General features: G+C 38.4%; 1 protein-coding gene and 1 long non-coding RNA gene across 5 annotated transcripts in view; one reads left to right on the plus strand and one right to left on the minus strand.

Annotated features, from left to right (window-relative positions):
- The window catches only part of CFAP91 (cilia and flagella associated protein 91), a 109,149-nt gene that overhangs the window by 82,210 nt on the left and 843 nt on the right, over nt 1–26,096 (minus strand). For 2 of the 3 annotated variants that reach the window (XM_035000085.1, XM_035000084.1), the window contains exons 2-5: nt 11,721–11,797; nt 11,048–11,205; nt 10,127–10,210; nt 8,571–8,627 (exon numbers count right to left, since the gene is read on the minus strand). In XM_035000085.1, the coding sequence (XP_034855976.1) occupies nt 8,571–8,627; nt 10,127–10,210; nt 11,048–11,181 (275 nt within the window). In that variant the 5' untranslated portion in view covers nt 11,182–11,205; nt 11,721–11,797. Of the gene's footprint in view, nt 1–8,570; nt 8,628–10,126; nt 10,211–11,047; nt 11,206–11,720; nt 11,798–16,477; nt 16,621–26,096 lie in introns of those variants that run through there. The other variant, XM_035000083.1, reaches the window with a different exon arrangement.
- On the plus strand, nt 16,825–21,377 carry LOC118007068. 2 transcript variants are annotated; one of them, XR_004678261.1, is made up of 4 exons: nt 16,845–16,867; nt 18,563–18,645; nt 19,853–19,963; nt 20,827–21,377. It is a non-coding gene; the product is annotated as an uncharacterized LOC118007068 (long non-coding RNA). The 2 variants fall into 2 exon arrangements; XR_004678262.1 differs by lacking the exon at nt 18,563–18,645 and having other exon boundaries at nt 16,825–16,867.

Consider the following 26,096-nt stretch of genomic DNA (forward strand, 5'->3'; position numbering starts at 1 on the left):
AGTTTTACAGCTCCAAACTTTAGGGACCTGGCATGGCTTGGACCTGTGCGCTGGTCCTCTGGGGAAAGGTCTTGCCACACTGGGGCTGGTAGAGGTTTGTCCCAGAAATACGATGAACACACAGTGGTTTGGAGTAAAGTGAAGCAAAAGCCAGTGTCCAGGTTAGCCACCTCAGCAGATGTCTGTCTATGCTAAGGGGTGGGGGAGCATAATGATGCCTGCGACCTCTTTTTTCCCTGGAGAAGCAATTCCACTTTTCCCAGATGCACTTCAAGAAGGGGGAACCATCTCTCCCAGTGCATCCCAGGGGATCCTCAGAGCATGCTGTCTGCTCTCAGGCTCTCTGCCCTACTTCTCCGCAGGAGCACTGCAGCACCTACCAGGCTCCACACTGGCCACAGCACAGGACTCTAAAACTCCAGTCTTTGAGTTCTGTTGATTGTAAAAACTCACAATAATCAGCCCTCTCGTTTTCCCAGTCAATGGCTTTGAGGAAATGTTTTCCTTGTGTGATCCCCTGTGCAACGCCCCCATCTTGCCTCTCTCCATGATCAGGGCTCCCTCTCCTCTGCAGCACCCACCATCCTTTTCTCCCCATCACATCTCCACACCTCCAACTTTCCATGATGTGGCCTTTTCTCTCCCTCTGGTTGTGCAGTTTGTTCTGTCAGTACCCAGATTCCTTGGGTGTTCAGAACATTTAATATTTATCTAGCTGTGGGCGCCTGGGTGGCTCAGTTGGTTAAGCGACTGCCTTCAGCTCAGGTCATGATCCTGGAGTCCCTGGATCGAGTCCCGCATCGGGCTCCCTGCTCGGCAGCGAGCCTGCTTCTTCCTCTGACCCTCACCCCTCTCATGTGCTCTCTCTCTCTCTCTCTCTCATTCTGTCTCAAATAAATAAATAAAAAAAATCTAAAAAAAAAAAAAAATTTATCTAGCTGTGTTCAAGGGATGAGGTAAGCCTAGGGTCCTCCTACTACTCTGCCATCTTTGCTCGAAAAACCAGAAGTTTTTAATTTTAATAAAGTACAGATTATCCATCTTTTCTTTAAAGGATTGTACCTTTGGTGTTACAGCTAAAAAGTCATTGCCATACCCAAGGCCATCTAGATTTTTTTCTTGTTATCTTCTAAAAGTTTTACAGTTTTACATTCTACACTGAGATCTGTGATCCATTTTGAATTAATTTTTGTGAAGGGTGTAAGGTCTGTGTCTGGATTCTTTTTATTTTTTATTTTTTGCATGTAAATGTCCAGTTGTCCTAGCACCATTTGTTGAAAAGACTATCTTTGCTCCATTGTATTGCCTTTATTCTTCCTGTCAAAGATTAGTTGATTATATTTATGTGGGCCTACTTCTGGGCTCCCTATTCTGTTTCACTGATCTGTCTATTCTTTCCCCAATACCACTCTGTCTTGATTACTACAGATTAATAGTAGGTATAGAAGTCAGATAGTGTCAGTCCTGAACTTTGTTCTTCTCCTTCAATATTGTGTTGGCTATTGTCAACACATATTGACTATTCATATAAGCTCTAGAATCAGTTTGTTGATATCCATAAAATAACTTGCAGGGATTTTGATTGAGATTACATTAAATCGATAGATCAAGTTGTGAAGACTTGACATCTTGATAATATTGAGTCTTCTCATCCAGGAACATGGAATATCTCTCCATTTATTTAGTTCTTCTTCTTTCTTCAAGATTTCTTTCATCAAAGTTTTATAGTTTTCCTCCTATAGATCTTGTATATATATACCTTATTGGATTTATACGTAAATATTTCACTTTTTATGGTGATGTAAATGGTACTGTATTTTTAATTTTAAATCCCACTTGTTCATTGCTGGTATATAGGAAAGCAATGGACTTTTGTATATTAACCTTGTATCCTATAGCCTTACTACAATCACTTATTGGTTCTAGTTTTTTTAGTCCTTTTTTGTCCGTGATTATCTACATAGATAAACATAGCATCTGCTAACAAAGACAGATTTCTTCCTTCCCAGTCCTTATAACTTTTATTTCCTTTTCTTGTCTTCTTGCATTAGCTAGGACTTCTATGATGTTGAAAAGGAGGGGTGAGAGGGGACATCTTTGCCTTTTTCCTGATCTTAGTGGAAAAGCTTTGAGTTTCTCATTATTAAGTATGCTGCAGGTTTTTTGTACATGTTCTTTATCAAGTTGGGGAAGTTTCCTTCTATTCCTAGTTTACTCAGAGTTTTTATCATGAATAAAACATGGATGTTGTAAAATAGTTTTTCTGCCTTTATTAACATGATCATGTGATTATTCTTGTTTAGCCTGTGATATGATGGATTACACTAATTGATTTCCAAATGCTGAACCAGCTTTGCACCAGCCTGGTCATGGTGTATAACTTTTTATACACTGTTGGATTTGATTTGCTAATATTCTGCTGAGGATTTTTGTGCCTATGTTCATTGGTCTGCCATTTTCTTTTAATGTTTTGTCTGATTTTGGTTTTAGAATAATGCTGGCCTCATAAAGTTAGAAAGTATCCCCTCTTCTTCTATTATCTAAAAGAGATTGTAGAGAATGGTATCATTTCTTCCTTAAAAGTTTGGTAGAATTCACCAGTAGACCCATCTGAGTCTGGTGCTTTATGTTTTAGAAGGTTATTAATTATTGATTTAATTTCTTTAATAGATATGGGTCTATTCACATTGTCTCTTCCTTTTGTGTGAGTTATGACAAATTGTATCTTTCAAGCATTTCCTTTTTAAAAGAAAAAGATTTTATCAGAGAGAGAGAGCAGAGTGAGAAAGAGAGCATGAGTGGGGCGGGGTAGGGGCAGAGGGAGAGGGAGAAGCAGGCTCCCCGATGAGGAGGGAGCCTGGGCTCGATCCTGGGATCACGAATCAAACCGAAGGCAGACACTTAACTGACTGAGTCACCCAGGTGCCCCTCAAGTAATTAGTCTTTTCATCTAGGTTATCAAATTTGCAGGCATTGTTATTCATAGTATTCCTTTATGTTTTTAATGTCAATAGAATCTGTAGTGATATCCTTTCTTTCATTTCTGATATTAGAAAGTAGTGTCCTCTCTTTTTTTTTTTTTTTTTTTCCAGTTATCCTGGCTAGAGGTTTCAATTTTAGTGATCTTGTTGAAGAACCAGCTCTGGGTTTCATTGATTTTTTTCTATTGATTTTCTTCATCAATTCCATTGATTTATGCTCTGATTTTTATTATTTCCTTTTTTTTGCTTGCTTTGGATTTAATTTACTCTTCTTTTTCTAGTTTCCTAAGGTGAAAACCTAGATGATTGGTTTTAGTTCTTCTTTTCTAATACATGAATTCAATGCTATAAATTTCCCTCTAAGCACTGCTTTCAATGTACCCCACAAATTCTAAAAAACTGTACTGTCACTTTCATGAAGTTCAAAATATTTTTTCATTTCTGTGGAGATTTCTTCTTTCTCCCTCGTGTCATTTAGAAATGTATCATTTAATCTGTACATATTCAGGAATTCTCTATTATCCTTCTGTTATTAATTTCTAGTTTAGTTCCATTGTGGTCTGAGAGCAGACACTGTATGATTTCTATTCTTTCACATTTGTTAAATTGTGTTTTATGGCCCAGAATGTACTCTATCATGGTGAATCTTCCATGTGAACTTGAGAAGAATATGTATTCTGCAGTTGTTGGATGAAGTAGTCTGTAGATATCAATTATATCCAGTTGACTGATGGTGTTCTTGAGTTCAACTAGAGCCTTACTGATTTGCTGCCTGCTAGATGTGTCCATTTCTACGGGAAGGGTATTAAAGTCTCCAACTATAATGGATTCATCCATTTCTCTTTGTAATTCTATTAGTTTTTGCCTTATGTAGTTTGATATTGTTAGGTGCATACACATGAAATAATGTATGTCTTTTTGGAGAACTGAGCCTTTTATCATTGTGTAATGCCTCTCTTTATCCCTGATAATCTTCCTTGCTTTGAAGTCTGCTCTGTTTGAAATTAGTATAACTCCTGCAGCTTTCTTTTAATTAGTGCTGGCATAATGTATTTTTCTCTACCCATTTACTTTTAATCTATAGGTGTCTCAGGGCACCTGACTGGCTCAGTCAATAGAGCATGCAACTCTTAGATCTTGGGGTTGTGAGTTCAAGCCCCACACTGGGCATACAGTATACATTAAAGAAAAAAAAAGGACACATTATGGGGTGCCTGGCTGCTCAGTTGGTGGGCCTTGTGACTCTTGATCTCAGGGTTTTGAGTTCAAGCCCCACACTGGGTGTAGACATTACTTAAAAATAAATTCTTAAAATTCTTAAAATCTATATGTGTCTTTATAATTAAAGTGGGTTTCTTTAAAAAGAGAGAGAACAAAAAATAGACGCTTAACTATAGAGAGCAAACTGATAGTTATTAGAGGGGAGGTAGCTGGGGGAGATGGGTGAAATAGATGATGGGGATTAAACAGTACATTTATCATGCTGAACACTGAGTAATGTATAGAACTGGTTGAATCACTATATTGTACACCTGAAACTAATATAACATTGTATGTTAACTATACTGGAATTAAAATTTAAAAACTTAATAAAAAAATAAAGTGGATTTCTTGACAACATATAGTTGACAACATATACACATCATATAATTAACAAAACAATCCTAATTCTTCCCTTCCATCTCTTTATCATTGCTGTCATTCATTTTACTTAAATATAAGCATACATAAGCATACACACACACACACATACACACACACACAGTTGACCTTTGAACACAGGTTTTAACTGCATAGATCCACCTACACATGGATTTTTTTTCATAAATATAGTACAGTACTATAAATGTATTTTCTCTTGTGATTTTAACATTTTTTCTCTATCTTACTTTACTGTAAAAAATATAGTACATAATAAATATACAAAATATGTATGTGTTAATCAACTGTTTATATAATTGGTAAGGCTTCCAGTCAACAGTAGGCTATGAGTAGATAAGTTTTGGGGGAGTCAAAGTTATGCATGGATTTTCTAATATGCGAGGGTCAGTGCCCCAACCCCCATATTTTTGAGTCAACTGTGTATCAACTGCATATATGTTTCCAAATACATTGTTGTTATTATTTTGAACAAACTGTCAACTGTCAGATTAAAAAACACAACTTTTCATTTTATCTTCATTTATTCCATCTTTTCTTTATGCAGATCCAAGTTTCTGACTTTTATTTTCCTTCTCTCTAAAGAACCTCTTTTAACATTTCTTGTAAGGCAGGTCTAGTAGCAACAGATTTCCTCAATTTTTGTTTGAGAAAGTTTTTATTTCTCCTTCACCTTTGAAGGTAATTTCACAGGATACAGAATTCTAGGTTGATTTTTTTTTCTCTCAACACTTCAAATTTTCACTTCTCTCTCTTCTTGCTCACATGATTTCTGAGAAGTCAGAAGTAATTCTCATCTTTGTTCCTCTATAAGTAAGGCATATTTGTCCTCTAGATTCTGTCAAAATTTCTTCTTTATCTTGATTTTCTTTAGTTTGAATATGATATGTCTCAGTGTACTTCTTTTGGCATTTATCCTGCTTGGTGTTCTCTGAGCTTCCTAACTCTGTAGTTTGGTGTCTGACATTAATTTGGGGAAATCCTCAGTCATTATTGCTTCAAATATGTCTTCTGTTCCTTTCTCTCTTTCTTCTTCTGGTATTTCCATTACACATTTATTATATCTTTGTAGTTGCCCACAGTTCTTGGATATTCTGTTCTTTTTTTTCAGTCTTTGTGTCTTTATTCTCTTTGCTTTCCAGTTTTATAGCTTTCTATGGTTATATCTTCTAGCTCCAAAATTCTTTCCTAAGCTATGTCCAGCCTACTAATGAGCCCATCAAGGGTATTCTTCATTTCTGTTACAGCATTTTTTATTTCTAGCATTTCTTTTTTTCGTTCTTTAAGATTCCTTTTCTCTGCATACATTGTCTATCTGATCTTGCATGCTATCCACTTTATCCATTAGAGCCCCTTAGCATGTTAATCATAGTTGTTTTAAATTCCTGATCTGATAATTCCAACATAACTGCCATGTCTGGTTCTAATGCTTATGCTGTCTCTTCAAATTGTGTTTTTTGCCTTTCAGTATGCCTTTTGTTTCTTGACTGCTACACATAATGTACTGGGTAAGAAAAACTACTGTAAATAGGCCTTTAGTAATGTGGGGGTTGTGGGGGTGAGGTGAGGAGGAGGGGGGGGAAGATAAGTGTTCTATTATCCTATGATTATGTCTCAGTCTTTTGGTGAGCCTATGTATATGGACTGTGAATTTCTTAAGTGTTTCTCAGTTTTTTCTCCCCACCCCCCTCCTAGGTGGGGCAAGATGGCTAGAGGAGGCTAGAGTTGCATATTTTCCTACCCCCAGGTCAGTTAGGCTCTAATAATACCCAGCAGGTTAGGCTCTGGTTAACTAGTTTCTCCTAACGGTTGACCTTGTTAAGAAGAACAGAGTGCTCTGGCATATTCCAAAATGGTTTCCTTTCCACTCCCCCTACGAAGAGCATGAGGGGATTTTTCCCCAAATGCCCTGTGAGAACCTAGTTGAGGTCCTGGAGGTAAATCTCACAAAATTGTGGGAACCCCAATGACTAGGTCCCCCTAGAATTTAATTCTCAGAGCCTCCAGCAATTCATTAATTATTGTTCAGGCTTTCCTACCTGGACTTGGTTTCTGGAGTGGTTTCCACTCATGAATCTCTAGGATTCTGGGAAGCCATGCCTCCTTGTAAACATGCCTCTCTAATCTTAGGGGAGCAGTTTGTCCTGAATTCTCCCCTTTTCTTACAGATCCAAGAAAAGTTGTTGCTTCTTACTTGTTGTTAGGACAGGTGGCAACTGCCAAGCTCCTTACATGTGGAACTAAAATCCACCACTGAACTTTTTAAAAATGTTAACTTTTTATCCTTTTCCCCAAGATGCTTACATGAGTCCAAAGTAAAGACTCCAACAGCTAACCATGAAAAGGGTATGGCTGGAGAAGGCCAGCTGGTCCCCCAGACAATTCTATCCCTGCTAACATAAGGTGGATTATCCTCATTGCTCAGAAATTGAACCCTGCCAGAATCCCAGAGTTGACTTCATTCAGGGATACTGATTAATTCTTTAAAAACTTCTAAGAAAGACAAAGAGTATCTAAGATGCCAACCGTTACAGTTTAATTCTTATAGGGAATCTCCCACGTCACAGTTATTTAGAAAAGAAGAGGCTCAGTGTTCATCGCTGTAGACCTCAGAACTCCCCACAATTAATTAAACAACTTTTAGACCTGATGTAATTATTACCTCCATAGTAGGTGATCCACTAAGCCTGCTTTTAAAGAATTATCAAAGGTATCTATAGGGATCCACCAATCTCATATGTTCTCCTTTTCTCATACAGAGCATTTCACTGAAAACAAGTCTGTAGCTGTCCCCAAGTAAACTGACACCACACAAAGTTGATCTCTCTAGGGGGAGGGCAAGAAATCTATTCTCCATCTATATAAGAGCCAATAGTATCCACGCATAGTCTTAAAAAATCAGAGGAGAGGGGTGCCTGGGTGGCTCAGTCAGGTAAGTGTCTGCCTTTGGCTCAGGTCATGATCTTGGGATCAAGCTCCGTGTCAGGCTCCTTGCTCAGTGAGGAGTCTGCATACGCACCCCCCGCCCCCCGCCATCCTGCTCATGCACTCTCTAATAAATAAATAATCTTCAAAAAAGAATTAAAAAATCAGAGAATCAGGTTCACAACTGGCACTTATCTTGAGGATTACAGACATTTGATAACATATATTCTATTCATAAAATGCTGTATCGTTAGGGTATCCTTTAAAGGCTTGTTTGAAAGTGAAGCCCTATCTAAATTTCTGTTCAGAAATCTGATACCTTAAAAAAGGTTTCGTTTCCTGATCATTTTATTTTTTTCTCTTATACACAAATTAAGTTATACTGACTCAGGAAACAGTATAGCCCTAAAACAAGACTGGAGAACTGCACATTCATCCCAGATTCGGCCCTTGTCCTTTACCTCTCTCTCACCTTGGTCCACCCCTCTGTGGGACAGAAACCATGTTGCATTGATCTTCGTATATTAAATTACCTTGTGTAGATTATGATTATTAAATTATGAACTTCCAGTACTCAAAAACTATTTTATAACTGATTAGTTTTCTTGATAAAATGTTGAAGAGCTGTTCCCAAATAAATGTGCGTTTCAGGGAAGCAAAAGATGATATTTAAAGCATTTTTTAACTTTTATTTTTACCATAACACGTAATAAGAAATACATTTTACATCATAATCATTACATATGAAAAAATGTATATATCTACCCAAAACAGAAGTTATTAGCAAAAAGGCAATTTACCCTCAATGTATCTGATGCTTCTGGTTATTTTCTATTTCATTTGCTAAAATACTGTTCATCACCCACTAAAATATGTCATGACTTTCTAATGATTTGTGATCTGGAATTTGAAAAATGTTGATTTACAGAACTTCTGGAAACAAATATGGGAACAAACAATAAATAAAAAACCAGGAAAAAAAGTTGTAAAATAATGGTTACTTACTTGGTTGCTGCAAAAACAACATTAAATGGCATCTGTTGATGAAATGGAAGGAAAGGCCTGGTGGAGAAAGAAGAACACAAACGTGTGGGACTTTTACACTGTGTGCTCTCTGGGCTTTATTACAACTCTCATATTAGTCCCTTAAAATCAGTGAGCTTGAATAACGCATATTGCTAATCCTCAAACCTGGACAAACACAAAATCACTGGAGAGTGGGGAGATTTTTGTTTAAAATGCAAATTACCAAGTCCAGCCCAGGAGATCCAGTAGATTTAAGACAGAGCTAATGAATCTGCATTTGTAATAGACATTCCAATGTTTTCCCTGCAGATGGTAAAGAAATCATACTTTCAGAAGTAATGCCTTATACCTGGGCTTCAGCTGGTCATGAGCTCCCAGCAACTTCTCTAGTTCCCTGAGACATTCTGAAATTCTCAGTGATTTAGTTTTATTTTTTTTTTTTTTTTTTTTTTTTTTTTTTTTTTTTTTTTTTTTTTTTAAAGATTTTATTTATTTTTATTTGAGAGAGAGAGAATGAGAGAGAGGGAGTACATGAGAGGGGGGGGGTCAGAGGGAGAAGCAGACTCCCCGCCGAGCAGGGAGCCCGATGCGGGACTCGATCCCGGGACTCCAGGATCATGACCTGAGCCGAAGGCAGTCGCCTAACCAACTGAGCCACCCAGGCGCCCTCAGTGATTTAGTTTTAAAAACTACCCCCAGAAAGTCTAGGAATTGAGTATACTGTGTTGAAAATTTAACATTGCTCTAAAAAGTCAGCATTATAAAACTTCTCTAAAGAGGTTGCTCACAAGTAACAACGTGGGTTACAAATTTACTTTCTCAAGGAAGCTTATGTACATATGGCATCAAGACTATTTCTCTAACCACAGAAGACCTATAGGGAGACCCTCATTTTATTTTAATCTGACTATATGATTATCACATGAGTATTGATCACAAATGAAACAAAGTGAAACTTTCGACCATGTTGGTTTTGGCAACATTCACAAAAAGACAGTGAATGTTGTCTATTGGCCACTTATAACAATTTCCCATGTACTATACTGTCATGATGTCTCTGCTGTATCTCACTTGATTTGATGACTTCATTTTGTTCTCAAATATACATTCTTATTTACAGCTAGTACCTCTGAAGTTAGGCAGATTTAGCTGGAATCCCAGATCTGCCACTTGCTTACTTAAGAGACTTCAAGTAATTTATTTTTCCTCTCTTCGTCTCAGCTTCCTTACTGATAAATAGGGAAAATATATCTTATCCTACATTCCTGTTGTAAAAATTGATTATATAGGGGCGCCTCGCTGGCTCACTTGGTAGAGCATGCAACTCTTGATCTCAGGGTTGTGAGCTGGAGCCCCACGTTGGGTGTAGAGATTACTTAAAAATACAATCTAAAAAGAGAATTGATTATATATATAAAGCACTTAAACTGGTACCTGACACATTGCATGCACTCAAAACTGATAGCTGCTATCATTATCATAAAGACATTTTCTAATAATATCAGGGCTCATTTTCATTAGTAATTACTTCTTACCTTTCAAAATATTTATAGCGATTCCTTCCAGTAACTTCAGGATCTTCATAAGCCTCTTTAGCCATCTGAAAAGACTTATCAGTTCTAAAATGAAGCAGGAAAACATTATTAAACTCTAACATATTAGTTCCAAATATAATTTCTATTTCATATTTTTATGTCTGTAAAGTGGGAGATGCACAGGGTATCTGAGACTGAGAGCAAAGTCTTCTATAACATGCATCTGACTGACCTATCTCAGACTACATAATAATTACTTTCCCTGAGCAGGAAACCGGGAGCTAACAAGGGGAAGTAAGAGTAAGAAAAGAGTAGATTTATGAAATCTCACATACAAAAATGCACACTTTTAATTAATAGTACATAGGAATAATAGAGTTTTAAGAGATATTTTTATGTCCAGGCTGAAAGGTAGCTTTTTTCTTTTAATTTACTAGGCATGACTTATAAATAATTAAAAGAATAAAGAATTCAAGAGACTTGTCTCTGAAGGTGTTTTGGCTGCAAATCTCCAAATACATATATACATATATATATGTATATATATACATATATATAAATATATATATTTAGATACTAGCAGAAGTGTATAGTTGCAATTTCTAAGATGGATCAAAGAAACAAATTCAGTCACCTCTACCTCTACCTTTGGTGGCAAATTGTCATTTTATATATATATATATTATATATATATATATTCACTCCAAGCTTCTGAGAATATCTACTAACCCATAAACCCATAACCACTGCCCCTGAATCAGGCTTGTTTTGGCTAGGGGGTTTAAGAGAGAGAATTTGGGGTCAATTGACCTAGGTGTAACATCCCAATTATACTTTTAAAAAATGCAGAATAAAAAATCTTAAGAAGAAAAATGCATTCATTAAAAACATGAGTGGCCCCCGAAGCTACCTGACACTTACATGGCAAGCTGCCCAAGGGCTTCTCTGTGTTTCTCCTCCTGTCCTTTCCATTCCCGGCGGATGAATGGTGGGACAGGGTCTGCGTTGCTCCAATACAGAGAATATCTTGGATAATGGATCAGGTTACTGAACATGCTTCTAAACCTGGGAACTTTTCTCTAAAATTAGGACAGGGAGATAGGGAAGAAAAGGACAAAATTTTACCATCAGATTTTCTAAAGCATTTTGTTATTGTAAATTTTAAATGGTACACAATAGTGTATGTAGCATAGAAAGAAGGGTAATTGTATGTGCATAGAATATCTCTAGAAAGATACCCAAGAAACTGATAACAGTGGATGATTATGAGAAGGGGGATGAGGGTTAGAATTTATTTCATACTGTATATGTTTTTGTACTACTTGAATTCTTTTAACTTAACACAGGCATATATAACTTTTCCCACTGAAATAAATTAGGTTATAATGAGTCCTTTATTCACTATTAGTTAATTAATCTTCACATTGGGCCACAAGTATCAAGATGTCTTATCCCCTAGTAATCATGGCAGAGTAATTTCTGCAGAATATAAAATCCACTGGAGATACCATGATTAGTCAATCTGATTAGTGTGGTTAGCAAAACTGGATAGTTCAAGTTCATTAGGCTGCCTTAGTGATTGAATTAGACCTACCAGTCTGTTTCGAATCAGGTTAGCTTGGATATTTGCCTGCGTGTGGTCTTTCTCACTTGACACAATAAACAATGGATCTGCAAAATAAACAATAAGGTGGTATAAGGAATGGAATATATCTAGACTGAGAATAATGGCAAAATAATGTAATTTCTTATTTGGAAAAAAAATTACAAGATTTAGATATTGCCTAACTCTACAGTAGCTCATTGCCCTGTTACTCTATCACAAGTGAGAGTCTGTTAGATGCATTTCTCCTCTGTATATTCCAAAGTCAGGTTATAGAATTGCAAGGCAAAAAGTAGGCCTGAGATGTCCTCAAGCACCAGAGCCTAAACACACCGTCTTTTCTCTCCTATGAACAAACAACTTTCTGGGTCTGGGTAGCCCAGGAAATACTCTAAGATGAGAGACCCTGTATATGCTAACTACACCCATTTACAAGTAAAAGAAATAACACATTGGGGGCACTACCTCCCATATTCAGTACAAGGGAAAGATACAAACTCTTAACAACATGTCACCTCAGAATTGATAAACATAGTAGGAAAATGTCATTCTCTAATAATAAATAAATAAAATCAGCTATAATTCACTCCTTAAATTTAGAAGGATGTTGATGATGGGACTAAGTTTTTTCTCCAAAGTTCCACAAAAGATTGCCCTGTTATTATAAGTATGGACTTGTTAGGTATATCTTTAAAGCAATGAAGAATATTTATGATCGATTATACTATCCCTTAAAATTAAACAATATGATATTAAATTCATAAGCAACCTTCAGATAGAGACTTGATTTCCCTAGTAGATATCTCTTGAGAAACAAATACCTTGACCAACTAGTCTAGATGACTTGGCAACATATTTATTCACAGAAATTAATAATTGTTATTGTGATTTATAAGTAATTTAAATTTAATTTAATTTAGATAATGTGAGTCAATTCCTAGAGTCTAATAACTCCTCAGTTACCCAACAAAAATGATATATTGAATGCAGACATTTAATATTCTCCCAAGGTTGAAAAACTACAAGAGGCTCAGCTCTCTTTCATTCAAGAAAGATTTATTGACAGGTTACTATGTTCAAGGTGCCTGGAACATATCAAGAAAAAGATAAAGATCCCTGACTTCATGAGAGAGAGACAATAAACAACAAAACAAATTAGCATATTATATAATATGTTAGAGGATAGTGTTATTTTAAAAAGTGGGGAAAGAGCAGGTAATGGAGATTGGATTGCAATTTTACACAGGGGAGTCAGGGCAGGCCAGGCCTCATTGAGGGGTGACCTTTTTTATTTATTTATTTATTTATTTATTTATTTATTTATTTATTTATTTATTTGACAGAGAGAGAGAGAGAGGAGAGAGAAAGAGAGAGAACAAGCAGGGGGAGCAGCAGAGGGAGAGGGAGAAGCAGGCTACCTACTGAGTAGTGAGCCCGACATGGGGCTCGATCCCAGGACCCTGGGATCACGACCTGAGCCAAAGGCAGATGCTTAACCTGACTGAGCCACGCAGGTGCCCCAAGGGGTGACATTTAAGGAGACTTGCAAGTGGGGAGTTAACTATACTGTTATTTGAAAGAAAAGCATTTGAGGCAGAGGAAACAGCTAGAGCAAAGGCCCTAGGATGGCAGCATGCCTGACATGTTTGAAGAACAGCAGAGACCAACAGGATTGAAACAGAGTGAGAGAGGCAAAATATGGTAGATAAAAGGTCAGGCAAGTTACCAGGGGCCTAGATCACATGGGGCTTTGTGGACCACTGAAAAGACTTTGGCTTTTAATCTGAGTGAGGAGGGAAACCATTTCAAGATTTTGAGACAAGATGTGACAAAATCTGACTTACATTTTAAAATGTTCATTGTAGGGGCTCCTGGGTGGCTCAGGCGGTTAAGCATCCGACTCTTGGTTTCAGATCAGGTCATGATCTCAGGCTTGTGGGATTGAGCCCTAAATAGGGCTCTGCACTCAGTGTGGAGTTTGCTTGGGATTCTCTCTCTTTCCTTCTCCCCTCCCTCTCTACCCCTTTACCCCTCTGCCCACTCACTCATGTGCTCTCTCTCTAAAATAAATAAATAAAATCTTTAAAAAAAATAATAAAATGTTCATTGTGGCTGCCCAGTGAAGAACAGACTGCATGGAAACAATGGAAAAGACAGGGAGACCTATTAGGGGGCTCATGCAGTGAGCTTAGAGAAGAAATGATGGTGGTGGCAAGAGAAGTGATGAAATGGGGCAGGATTCTAGATATATTTTTAAGGTGGGACCAGAGAGGACTTAATGGATTGGAATGGTGTGTGTCAGAGAGAGAGAGAGATGAGACAATGATGGCTCCAAGATTTTTAGACTTAGCAACTAAAGTATGGGATTGGTATCAATTGACACAGGAAAGCCTGTGGTGGAGCAGGTTTGTAGGGAGAACATGAAAAGCATGCCTTAGGTGTCTCTTATATGTCCAAGTGGAGAAATGAAGTAGGCAATTTGACATAAGAATCTAGAGTTTGGGAGAGAAGTCTGGACCAGTGATATGAATTTGGGAATCATCACCTTTAATATACTCTTCTTTAGCTGCAGCACCCAAATCCACACCTATGATTCAAGTTGAGAAGTGATGGAAACTGGGCTGATTAGGAATGATGAGGCCAGATTTTATGACCTCAAATTACAGGCTCATGAATTTGAAGGCTGAATGAATGCACCTGTTTAAAGGGACAAAGCCTATACCTTCAACATGTCTGATATATTGGGGACAAAGGGAAATTTTGTTAAGATTTTTTATTTATCTATTTGACAGAGAGAGAGAGCATAAGCAGGGAGCGGCAGGCAGAGGGAGAGGGAGAAGCAGAGCCGAAGGCAGATGCTTAACTGACGGAGCCACCCAGGCGTCCCCAATGGGAAATTTCTATTCATACTCTTATTTTAAGTGATTTAAAAGATGTCATTGGGTCTATGGTTCCAACTGTGTTGTTCATCTTAAATGAGTTTAGCCTGCATTTCCCCTAAATCTGAATAATAAATTATAAGCTATTCTCCTCTTCTTCCCATAAGGAGTACAAAGACGTGCTATCCATAGAAACATTCCTGCCATCTAGAGAAGATAATGGCACAATACTGTATGATTTATGACTACACATTCTGCAACATATCTGTTGACAGATAAAATACAGGATGCCCAGTTAAATTTAAATTTCATATAGGCAATGAATAACTTTTTATATAAATAGATCACAAATATTGCATGGGGCCAAAAATTTATACTAAATATATAAATAAATATACTAAAATATTATTCGTTATTTATTTCAAATTCAAATTTAACTGTGCATCCTGTATTTTTACTTGCTAAATCTGACAACCTAAACAAGATAAAAAACCATAAGGTCTAAGAAATCACGCAGAAGGGCACCATACCTTAGTTCTGACCTTCCCTGTCTTGGTTCTACTTTGTCCTGGCCTATACTATGCTTCCTGTCCATTAATAGCTGTGAGACTGCCTGTTTTATTGGAACAATCCAAACTTTATTTGGCCTATTTTGAGTGGGTTTCTGTTCCTTGCAAGGGACATGGAGACATTTAGCATCTCCCTGCAAAAAAGAGAGAGAGAGAAAGGAATACTTTTAAGAATAAAAGAGACAAGAAGCTTGGTAAATTGTTTGCCTGTCTTTACTGAAGAGGTCTATCCAATTTCCAAATTACCTTTGAAATCAACACGGTGATGTGTTTACAGTTTACTAGACTTATTTTACAAAATGAAACCAAGAATGGATAAAGAAAACCACTGGCTATAAAATGTAAGCAACCATTACATAGCCCCTATACCAGGAAATGGGTAACCTGTGGATTCCCATCCAAAGATGATCCTGGGAATCTTAGGAGGAGATACCACATGGTTAAAAGCAATGCAAGGTTCAGGTGAAGAGCATGAGACTGATGAGGGCAAAATTAGAAAAAATCATGTTTAACTGATTAAAATTCTTTTAATAGTAAATTCAAAATTCACTAAGCATTTATGAAGTACCTTGCATATGTACCAACACTGGAATAGGTGCTAAGAAGGCTGGAAAACTGTATAAAACAAGTACCTAAAGAACTCAAGAAACTTACGGTCCAGTAAAAGAGACAGAACACAAACGGACAAGCAGGGCATTAAAACAAACTGGGCCTGTCTTTATTGACCCAAAAGAATCCAGTGGACCTAGTTTATAAGCAATGCTTTGATGAGTAACAATAAGTTTTTTTTAAAAAGAGAAAAACTAGAAACAAACGTGAGATAAACTGCTACTCCTTTATCTACAAAGTCAAATTTGGAGTTGCCCGGAGAATGGGGGCGGGAAGGTCATTTTTGTCGGGCACTTTACACAGTTTGAACGTGGGAATGTTGAGTGAATCTCCAAGCCTGCAAATCATTACATACTTTTCTGGATAGCAAAACACCGGAAACAGGTTTCGGGAAGATTACTTAAGGCTGTGCAAATTATCAGGAAAAGGTGGTAACAGGCGGCGAGCAGTAAGGCGATCCCGCGCGGTGCTCCGGGACTCTGAGCGCACCTGGGGCTTCCGACGCGCCCGGAGAGCGCCGCCACCTGCGGAGCTCGGAGCTGCTCCCACCCAACAAAGGATAACCGCGGACAAGGGATCCGTCCTGAGGCTCATCTTCCGCTCACCGGGCCCCTGGCCCGGTCCCACCGTCCCGAAGCCCACCCAGCCCAGGACTCAACACCTCAGGAGGGAGGTCTGGTGCCACCCTTACCGTACAGAAAATCATATTGTCGATTGGAGGAGACGTTGCCCCAGGCCCCCGACCTGATCCCGCACCGGGTCTGAGACACCTGCGGGTTGGCCTGGGGCTCCTCGATAGTCACCACATGGCTCATGGTGTCGCCTCTTCCCTCCGGCCAGCCGGGGACCAACGAGGGACGCCTAGCTGCTGTGTGCACGGTCGCTATGGTAACCTCCTCCTCAGCGCCGAGATAAGGGGCGGGGCGAGGAGCAGGAGGGGAAGGGCGGGGCGAATACATGGGGCGGGGCTAGAAACGGAAGGGGCGGGGCTGTCGTGGGAGAGGACAAGTAGGGTCAGGAAGAGTTAGGGGTGGAGCTAGGCGCTGGAGAGGAAGAATAGGAGAGAAAGAGATTCGTCCAAGTGCGTGAGCGGCGTGTGGGGCTCGGAGGGAAGGAAGATTGGAAAGAAGGGCAGGCTTGAGGAGGGGAGGCCGCCGGGTTGGGGAAATATGTCCTCGCTTCCCACTATGCTCCCAAAACTGCTGTGAGCTCTCAACCGCCCACCCTGGGTCAGCTCCCGGAGAGCCGGAATCTGCTGCTCAAATCCAGCCCCGATTCGGCAATTACAGTTCACAATTCTCGGAAAGCCCTGGGAAATCTGAGAATCTCCTAGAATAGTTGGGGTCTTTCATTTCGGACATCCCCTTTCCGCGGGACTTCTGCTTTTTAAAACTATTAAGGAAAATTTTAAACATAGGCAAAAGTGAATCCACTTTTAATAACCCTCACGGACCCGTCACCAAGAATCAGCAGTTAACATTTTGCCAATCTAGTTTCATCCCCTCTCCCGCTCCGTGCTTGAGTATTTTGAAACTAATCCCAGGCATTATCTTACCCTTAATGTGCATCTCAAACTGATACGGATTTTTTTAACTTCATTATCACATCTAATTAATAATTCCTTAATGTCATCTAATAGTGCATGTTCAAATTAACCTGGTTAAAGCCAAAATGTCATTTAATAGTTGTTTTTTTCCTATCAAAAGATCAAAAAAATCTTCACATTGCATTTTGGTATAGCTCTTAAGTCTTGTAACAGTAGATTTCTAATACTTTTAATGATTTTCTTTATTAGCTGGGATTCTATAAAAAAAAAAACTTTGGGGGGCCTGGATGGCTCAGTTGGTTAAGGGTCTGCCTTCAGCTCGGGTCATGATCCTGGAGTCCTGGGATCAAGTTCCCCCGTTGGACTCCCTGCTCAAGGAGGAGTCTGCTTCTCTGCCCCTCACCCGGATTATGCTCTCTCTCTCAAATAAATAAAATCTTTTTTTAAAAAAACAATTTTCACCAACTCATTGGTTATCCTGAAATACCGGGATCCTAGAAGAAAGACTGGATAAATGCTGTGGTTTTTCACTTTATTATAAAATTTCAGAGAAATGAGTTGGTGCCCTAGCAACCTCCACTGTTAGCCAGTAAGATTTTGTTTGTTTAGTATCATTAGGCATGCATACATTTTACAAATCCGATGTGTCTTAATCCATTATTATTTATGATACTGAAATGATCCTGTTAGGCTAGTGGCACACCTTAGAGCTGACTTCTTTGTCCTTTTGATGTGATCCATAGACATTTATTGAATAAGCCTCCTGGCATGCTATCCATCTTTCCATACATACTCCTGGTTTTGTTTACTCCTAAACTTCTTCGGGGTTTTACAAACCAGCTATATGCTTTGTCACTCCCAAGCCCTTGCTCAAGCTGATTCCTTTGCCTAAAATGCCTTTTCCTATTTATGCACCCCAACTAATTTAGATATCTTTGAAGACTCAGTGCTAACTTTACTACCATTATGTAGTTTTCCTCAAATCCCCCAAAAAGAGTGAGACTTCATTCTTTCTTCCAACACTATAATAGTACCAATAGCATGGACCACCTTGAATTGTAATTGTTTGCAACTCTGCTCCACACAACTGTGAGTTCATTGTGGGCACAGGCCTTCACATGATCATTTTACATCTCTGAAGTTCCTGATAAATGAAAACTTAATAAAATGATTCCTAAATTAATAAATACATCCATTTATTAAACAAATTTACTATCTACTATAAAATAGGTGTTGAAGATTCTGAGATAATTTGTACAGCTTACTGAATGATGGAGAAAACAGACACAGAAACAAAATACAATGTTATAATGGTATGATAATATTTGTCTGTGGGCATAGCTACATTTCCCACTTTCTGTCCCTTCTTCCCAGAATGTTCCTCATCCCTGTCCCCCATCTTCTCACTGCTGACTCTTCATCATTTGAGTTCTCAGCTAAAATCTCCCCTCTTCAGAAAGACTTCTCCTCACTGAATCACATTAATTATCTTCAGTAGCCAACAGCCAGCCCCCTCCATAAATATACTGGAAGACATTAACCAACAGAATATGTCAAATGCAATGAGATATATGTGACTATGGGATTGTCTTAGGTAGACCGTACAGGCCATTTTACTGGAGTTGCTCACTCTCTCCCTTGCTTGGAGGAAGCAAGTGGCCATGTTGGGGAACCCCACATAACAAGCTTCTTGAAGCTGAGGGCAACCTCCAACCCACAGCAAGAAACCAAAACCTTCAATCCTACAATTCAAGAAACTGAACTCTGCCAACAACCTGAGTGAGATTAAAAGCATATCCTTCCTCATTAGAACCTCAGATAAGATCACAGTCTCACCCAATATCTTGATTGCAGTCTTGTGAGACCCTAATCAGTGGAACTACTTAAGCCACGCCTAGATTCCTAACTAAAAACGGAGATAATAAACGTGTATTACCACTAGGTTTTTGGTAATGCTACACAGCACGAAATAATGTGCCGTCTTTATGAAATTACATTGTGTCTTGTGGTTTACTTGTAACTTTGATATTGTAGAGGAGTGCTAGTTAATTAAAAAAATCGTTAAAGTTATACTTTGCCATGTTGGAAGACAGTTGGCCATGTTCTGCTTGCCTTGTAAGGGGTATACTGTCTGCCCTTGTTCCTTTGTGTAGGAAACAACCTTGGACAATAGAGATAGTGTGCATTTCTAGAGCAAAGGGCAGGTTTGCTTAGAGCCTTAGAAGTCAGTCTCCTGGGTGCCTGAGTGGCTCAGTCGGTTAAGCGTCTGCCTTTGGCTCAGGTCATATGCCAGAGTCCTGGGATTGAGCCCTGCATCTGGCTCCCCGCTTAGTGGGGAGTCTGCTTCTCCTTCTGCCCCTCACCTCACTCATGCTCTCGCTCTCTCACACTCTTTCTCTCAAATAAATGAAAACCTTTAAAAAGAAAAAAAAGTCAGTCTCCCTTTGAGCAAAGGGCAGACGTTCTTACCACCCATTATTAAAGATTTGGGTTTCCTAAGCTCACTATATTTTTTTCCAGTAATGCAACCCAATATGTATGCAGATGTCATTTGGCCTTCTTCACATCACCCTGTGGGAATTGGAGCTCAGCAAACTGACACAAAAATGCTGATATATTGCTGCTACGGCTGTAAGTAATAAATTACCTTTATCTCTGACCTAGCAGTTTGCTGGCTTCTACTAGCATTCATGGGACTGTAGTAGGCAAACAGAGTAAAGTTTCAAACCCTTCAGAGTTCTTAAAAAGCTATAGAGCATAATATATAGTACATATTTACCTGTGGAATTTGCAGGCAGAAATGTAAATACTGTACAAAATTACCTCTAAACTTATTAATTAGGGAAGTGAGAATTCAAGCCTTGTAATTCTTCTCTCTCAGCATATGGTGTCACTCCTCTACCAACATCCACTTCCTACCCTTATGTGGTAAAGTCTCCACACCTGGAATTTGTTAGGCATGAAAAATAGCTAAGTACTTTCATCATGGTGGGATTTTAGAAAGTATTTCCTTAATTGTTGCTTGTTACATTACCAGGGCTGCCAACCACAGAATGATTGCTTGGTGCCATTCATAGGTAATGCTTCCATTCAGTACCACACAATAACATATTCACTCTACTATAAAAAAGTCCATTAGACTCACCATTTCAACTCTTGCTGCCTATTAATATAGCAATTACAATAGCAATAGTGAAGAGCCCCACAGGCTTAAAATAGTAAAATATTGTTGGTTAGAATCAGAATTGGGAAGCAAGAACTTAATATGAAAGGCACTAATCAAACCAACCTCAGAGTTGCCTCTGTAAAACAGATGGTTGAATCTAATCCTTTATTATTTAGTCTCCACACACCACCTACTCTCAATTTAATCTCCAGTTAGAGCTCTAAAATTGTCGTGTTTTTCTTGGGGGAAGTGGGTTTTTGAGATTTTTCTTGGGGGAGAATGGGAAACGCTAAATGTCATTGTGTTATACTCCTATTTTGCCTTTAAGACTAAGGCCATCCTATTGCTGGGTGAACTGGGGAGACCCTGGTTCCTGAGCCACCGACCCAGCCAGACCTGAAGGAGTTGCCGAAGGTTCTTGGTCTTGTCACGAGGAGGAATTCAAGGACAGACATGAAGCACAGTGGATGAGTAACAGAAGCGGGAAGTTTATTAAAGTAAAAAGTACCCTGTGGAGATGTGAGATCAAGAATGATAGCAAGAACAATGTGTGCCGTGGGGGTTTCGGTTTCTAGCTTTTATTGACCGTTATTAACTAAGAGGCAAAATGTTTATTACTTGGGATATGAAGCAGTGTTTTACACTTTTTCTTCCTAATTTGGTCAGGGGTTTCCTGTCATGGCATCCACCATCTCAGGCCTGTTTGGTTAGATCTGGCTTCTTGTGGAGTGCTGCCAGGACAGGCCTCTGACTTTCCCAATAGCTGGCCATGACTTCCTCAGTCCTGGCCTCCAGGTATCCTGTTAGAACCTAACTAACTGCCTACTCTAACAACAACCCACAAGTCTAACAACATTTAGACTGAGTAAGAAAAGTAAAGAATGGTGTTTATGTTAAAACCAATCATTAACCTTAAAGCTTACCTCTTCATAAATTAAAAGGCAGAAGAAAAAGCAACCTACATGTGTAGGGTAACTGTAACATTTTTTTTTTTTAAGATTTTACTTATTCATTTGAGACACAGAGATACGAGAGAGAGAGAGAGAGAGAGAGAGCGCATGAGCAGGGGGAGAGGGAGAAGCAGGCTCCCCACCAAGCCAGGAGCCCAATGTGGGGCTCGATCCCAGGACCCTGGGATCTTGACCTGAGCTGAAGGCAGATGCTTAACCATCTGAGCCACCCAGGTGCCCCCTAACTGTACCATTCTGAAACAAGAGGAGAAGTAAGTAGCTGGATATGAATAACATAAATATTTCATTTTGGAAAGGATTATCTTTTGGTCTTTTTTTCAAGGGCAGGAGAATATTCCATCCCGAAGAAGCAGTTGTTGGAAGGGTTTAAAGCAACACAGTTGCTCAACTGATGAATCACTGAACTCTGCCTCTGAAATTAATAATACACTGTATGTTAAGTAATTGAATTTAAATAAAATAAAGTAAAATTAAAAATAAAAGAGTCACAGTGCTCAGGGAGGAAACTAAGAGCTTGCTAATATGTGGAACACAGCCTGTTAAAGGAAGTGGGGACAGGGCAAGAAGGGGCTGCTACCCAACTTCTTTGCCCGAGGCCTGCCAATACTAGCTTACCCTGAGGAAATCAGAGTGTTGTCACTGCAGTACACTTTCTTCACTGAAGCAAGGAAGGAGAGTGGGCAAGAAAAATCTTTTCTCAATTGCTGAAACTGTTACAGCATTTTGGTCTATAATCTACATCTACATGGTTCTCTTAACTCCCTAAATTCTCCCAGATATTTCTTTCTCTTTTCTTCCTTGTTGATTTCCTAGACACCAAAGTTCAGTAGCACATTAGAGATCAATGATTAATTTAAAAATAAGAAATATTCACCTTGCATTTAGACAAATGAAGTGGGATAGTAGATTGAGCACAGACCTTAGAAGGAGATGATGTTGAGTCTCAGGCCTACCACTTACGAGTTATGTGACCTTGAACAAACAAATCATATCCATCTCTCAATGTTCTCATCTATAATGTAAATAGTAAGCTCAACTGCTGTGAAGATCAAATGATGGTTCACAAACTCATCGTGTATGGAAGACATTACAGCTGAAGATTATGCTGCCATTTCAACAGCTTATACATTTTAAGTGGGCCCATCTTACAAATCTGGCTTCTCTATTAAGAATTATCAGTGCCAATATGAGAGTTATTGGACAATACTAGAGGGAAAAATCAGTTCAAACAACATTTTCTTTTTGTCTCTCTCCTTATTTAAGATAGACCTATGGGAAAAAATACTTGAAGATTCTTTGTAGCAACAGGGCAAAATAAAGCTTTCTTTGGAATAATTTGCCTGAATAAAACTTTATGCTGTGTCTACCATCTGCTAACTACTGTTGGGGCACCAAAATGAGTATGACAAGATCACAGCACATCATCTACAAATTCACAATATGTCTTTATAACAAAATGATTATTTTTACTTAAAAGCAAGGACACGGCTAAAGCTCTTAGAATAAAACTTACCTTGTTTAACACCACCTACAAGGGTAATGAAAGAGGACATCAAAATAATTAAATTCAATTATTACCCTACGAAGCAGTGTTTTCCAAATTGCATGTAGTGGGATGCTACCAGCATAGTTTTCCTTGTTTTTCACGTGTGGATAATTGCCTTCTTTATCCTGCTCTGTGCATGACACATTGTCATCATTGGTCCCTGAAAGATCACTTTATTTGCATTTATTCCCATTCTCTTCCCCCACTTACCTTCCTTCATAACCATTCTGTTTAAAGCAAGTCTTTTTACATATATGCCTTCTTATGTGTATTTTTGGGTTTTGTACCCCTTCTTTAAATTTATGTAAATGGTATTGGGATATGTATCTATTCTCTTTCTTACTTTTTTCATTACCCACACTCTTTAAAAAATGTGTCCATGTTACTTTGTGTATGCTGTCAATGTCTTCTAGTATGTGCCTAGTACACTACATTTCCCTATCCACCCCCGCAGTGATGAATGCCCACATTGCCTCCAATTCTCTGCCCCATAAACATGCTGTGACAATTATCCCCATATATGTTCCCTTATGGACTTGCTGAGGAAGTCTTTGGAATATAGATCCAGAAACAGAATTGCTGAGTCACAGAATATGCATCTACTCTTAAATTAACTGGATACTGCCTAACTTCCCTCCAAAATGGCAGGACCATTCCACATTCCCAACAGTAACCTGGAAGGATTCCTACATCCTTACAGGTACTTGGCATTATTCAGCTTTCTAATTTTTGTCAGTCTAATGAGTCTAAAGTGATACTTCACTGTTGTTTTATTCTCCATATCTATGATTCATACTTGTTTGGAATAGCTCTTTTTATAAGTGCTGGCCTCAGTTTCTTTCTTCTACATATTCTACATATCCTCTTGCAGTAAATAGGCAAACAAAAAAGTTGCTTGAACATTTCTGCTTCTAATACTGTCTGTTCATAACCCTTTTCCATTTCTCTATTGAGGTTGCTATTCTTATTGTTACTTTCTATATGTTCCTTAAATATTCTAGACATCAATCCCTTGTTGGATTTAGATATTTCAAGTATCTTTGACCAATTCATCATCTATGTGTTAACTTTGTCTATAGTTTCTATTAAAAGATAAACCGAGGCATAATAAAAATTTAAGAGTTCGTTTGAACAAGAATTGGTACAAATTGGGCAGCAGAAACGGTTAGGAACACTCACTCCACTGACAGGAGCTCAGAGAGAGGCTTCTACAGAGAGAAGGCGGAAGAAAAGTAAACAAATTATTGACTGGCTACAGTTTAAACTTGAGTTGGCTGTTTGTGAATGGTTGTCCTTAGCATTTTGATTTTGTAACCTTGAGGTATTTATAGGCTTAATTTTTGGTTTGCTTAATGTAGGCCACTGCAGCATTAGGGCTACATCAGTCTGATGGCTTCTTTAATTAATTTAACATGTCCTACGGAAAACATCAAGCCTTTGTTTTGATGTAATTAACTTCATCTTTTTTTTTTTCCTTTTACTGATGATGAGAGAAAAACTCTCTAAAGGCCTGATATATAAGGGAAGCCATTTTAGATTTCTTCCTAAGTTAGCATGACTGTACATAAACTTTGTTCAAAACGAAGGCCTGACTATGGCCTGCCATACATGCATTGTACGTGTGCTTGTGTAGCCTAAGGAAAGGTAGCCTAAAGGAAAAACCCTCTTGTCCTTGAGATATCAATCAACATTCCTGTTCCCTGCATTCCTTTACAATAAAACTCGTCATTCCTGCCTATATGCTAACCTGTAATCTTTTGAGCTTTTACAAGATGTAAAAAAGTATGTAACTCTGTAAAAAACTGTTCATTCTCCACAGTACTTTCTTCCCTGTGAAGAGTGTATTTCCTGGGCAGCTGTTTTAACTTGGGCTCAAATAAAACTCTCTTTACTTTTAGAGATTCTAAATGGTTTGTTCAATTTGTGTTGACACAATCTGTGCTTTTGAAATGTTGTCAAATAGGTTGTACCTCCCTTCTCAGTATAAAGATAACCTTCACCAACTTTACATTAATGTATTTTGGGGTCCTAAGTAACAGAGGCATGCTATTAAAGTTGGGATGGGTTTTTTTTTTTAAGATTTTATTTTTAAGTAATCTCTAAACCCAGCGTGGGGCTCGAACTCATGACCCCGAGATCAAGAGTCAAACGCTCCACTGACTGAGCCAGTCAGGCACCCTAAAGTTGGGATGATAAAAAAAAAAAAAAAAAAAAGATATGCTCCTCTATTATCACTACCTTCTATTAATTTCTTAGTTTGATCTTTCACATGTACACCTTTAATGCATCCAGAGCCCCACCTTTTGATGTAGTATTTAATTTTCTTCCATTTGTTTCTTTTTCGCATTGATTTGTGCAGCCATGTTTATTGTACATTACCTTTCCAACTGATGTTGAGGTTGGTAGTCCAAGAAACACTTTAAATAGCAAGATATTAAACAAGAGTAGTGAACACCTAGTTGAAAGAACTAATAATGGTAGATAAGGGTTATTTTAGGAGAACATAAGGACAATATGTTGTATTTTTAAACATACCAATCCATAATGAGGTAAAAATCATGCTCATTAAAAGTTTTTAAATGACAAAATAGGGATGGTTTTAATAATTTGGAAAATACACATAGAGAAATTACTTCTAGGGCGCCTGGCTCAGTTGGTTAAGCCTCTGCCTTCGGCTCAGGTCATGATCCTGGAGTCCCAGAATCGAGTCCTGCATGGGTTCCCTGCGTAGCAGGGAGTCTGTTTCTCCCTCTGATCCTCCTCCTTCTCATGCTTTCTCTCTCTCTTAAATAAATAAAATCTTTTTTAAAAAAAGAAATTACTTCCATATAGCACCAGTTCACAGACATACCAATGAATTCCCTGAGCTAAATCTCTGAAATACAGAAACAAACCTTTGTTAGGTGATACTGAAAGTCTGATTACCCAAAATATCAATCACTAGGCAGCTATCTGAACAATGCCTTGAAGTCCTGCTTTAAAAAATAAGTTCATTCCCTTTCTCCAACAATTCTCTGCGGGAAAAACAAAAAGAAAAACAAAAAAACCCACAATTGCAAATAGTAGGTGCCAGTTTACTTA

Source organism: Mirounga leonina, unplaced genomic scaffold, assembly GCF_011800145.1.
Source record: "Mirounga leonina isolate KUSES-001 unplaced genomic scaffold, KU_Mleo_1.0 Mir_115, whole genome shotgun sequence".
Taxonomy (NCBI): Eukaryota; Metazoa; Chordata; class Mammalia; order Carnivora; family Phocidae; genus Mirounga; species Mirounga leonina.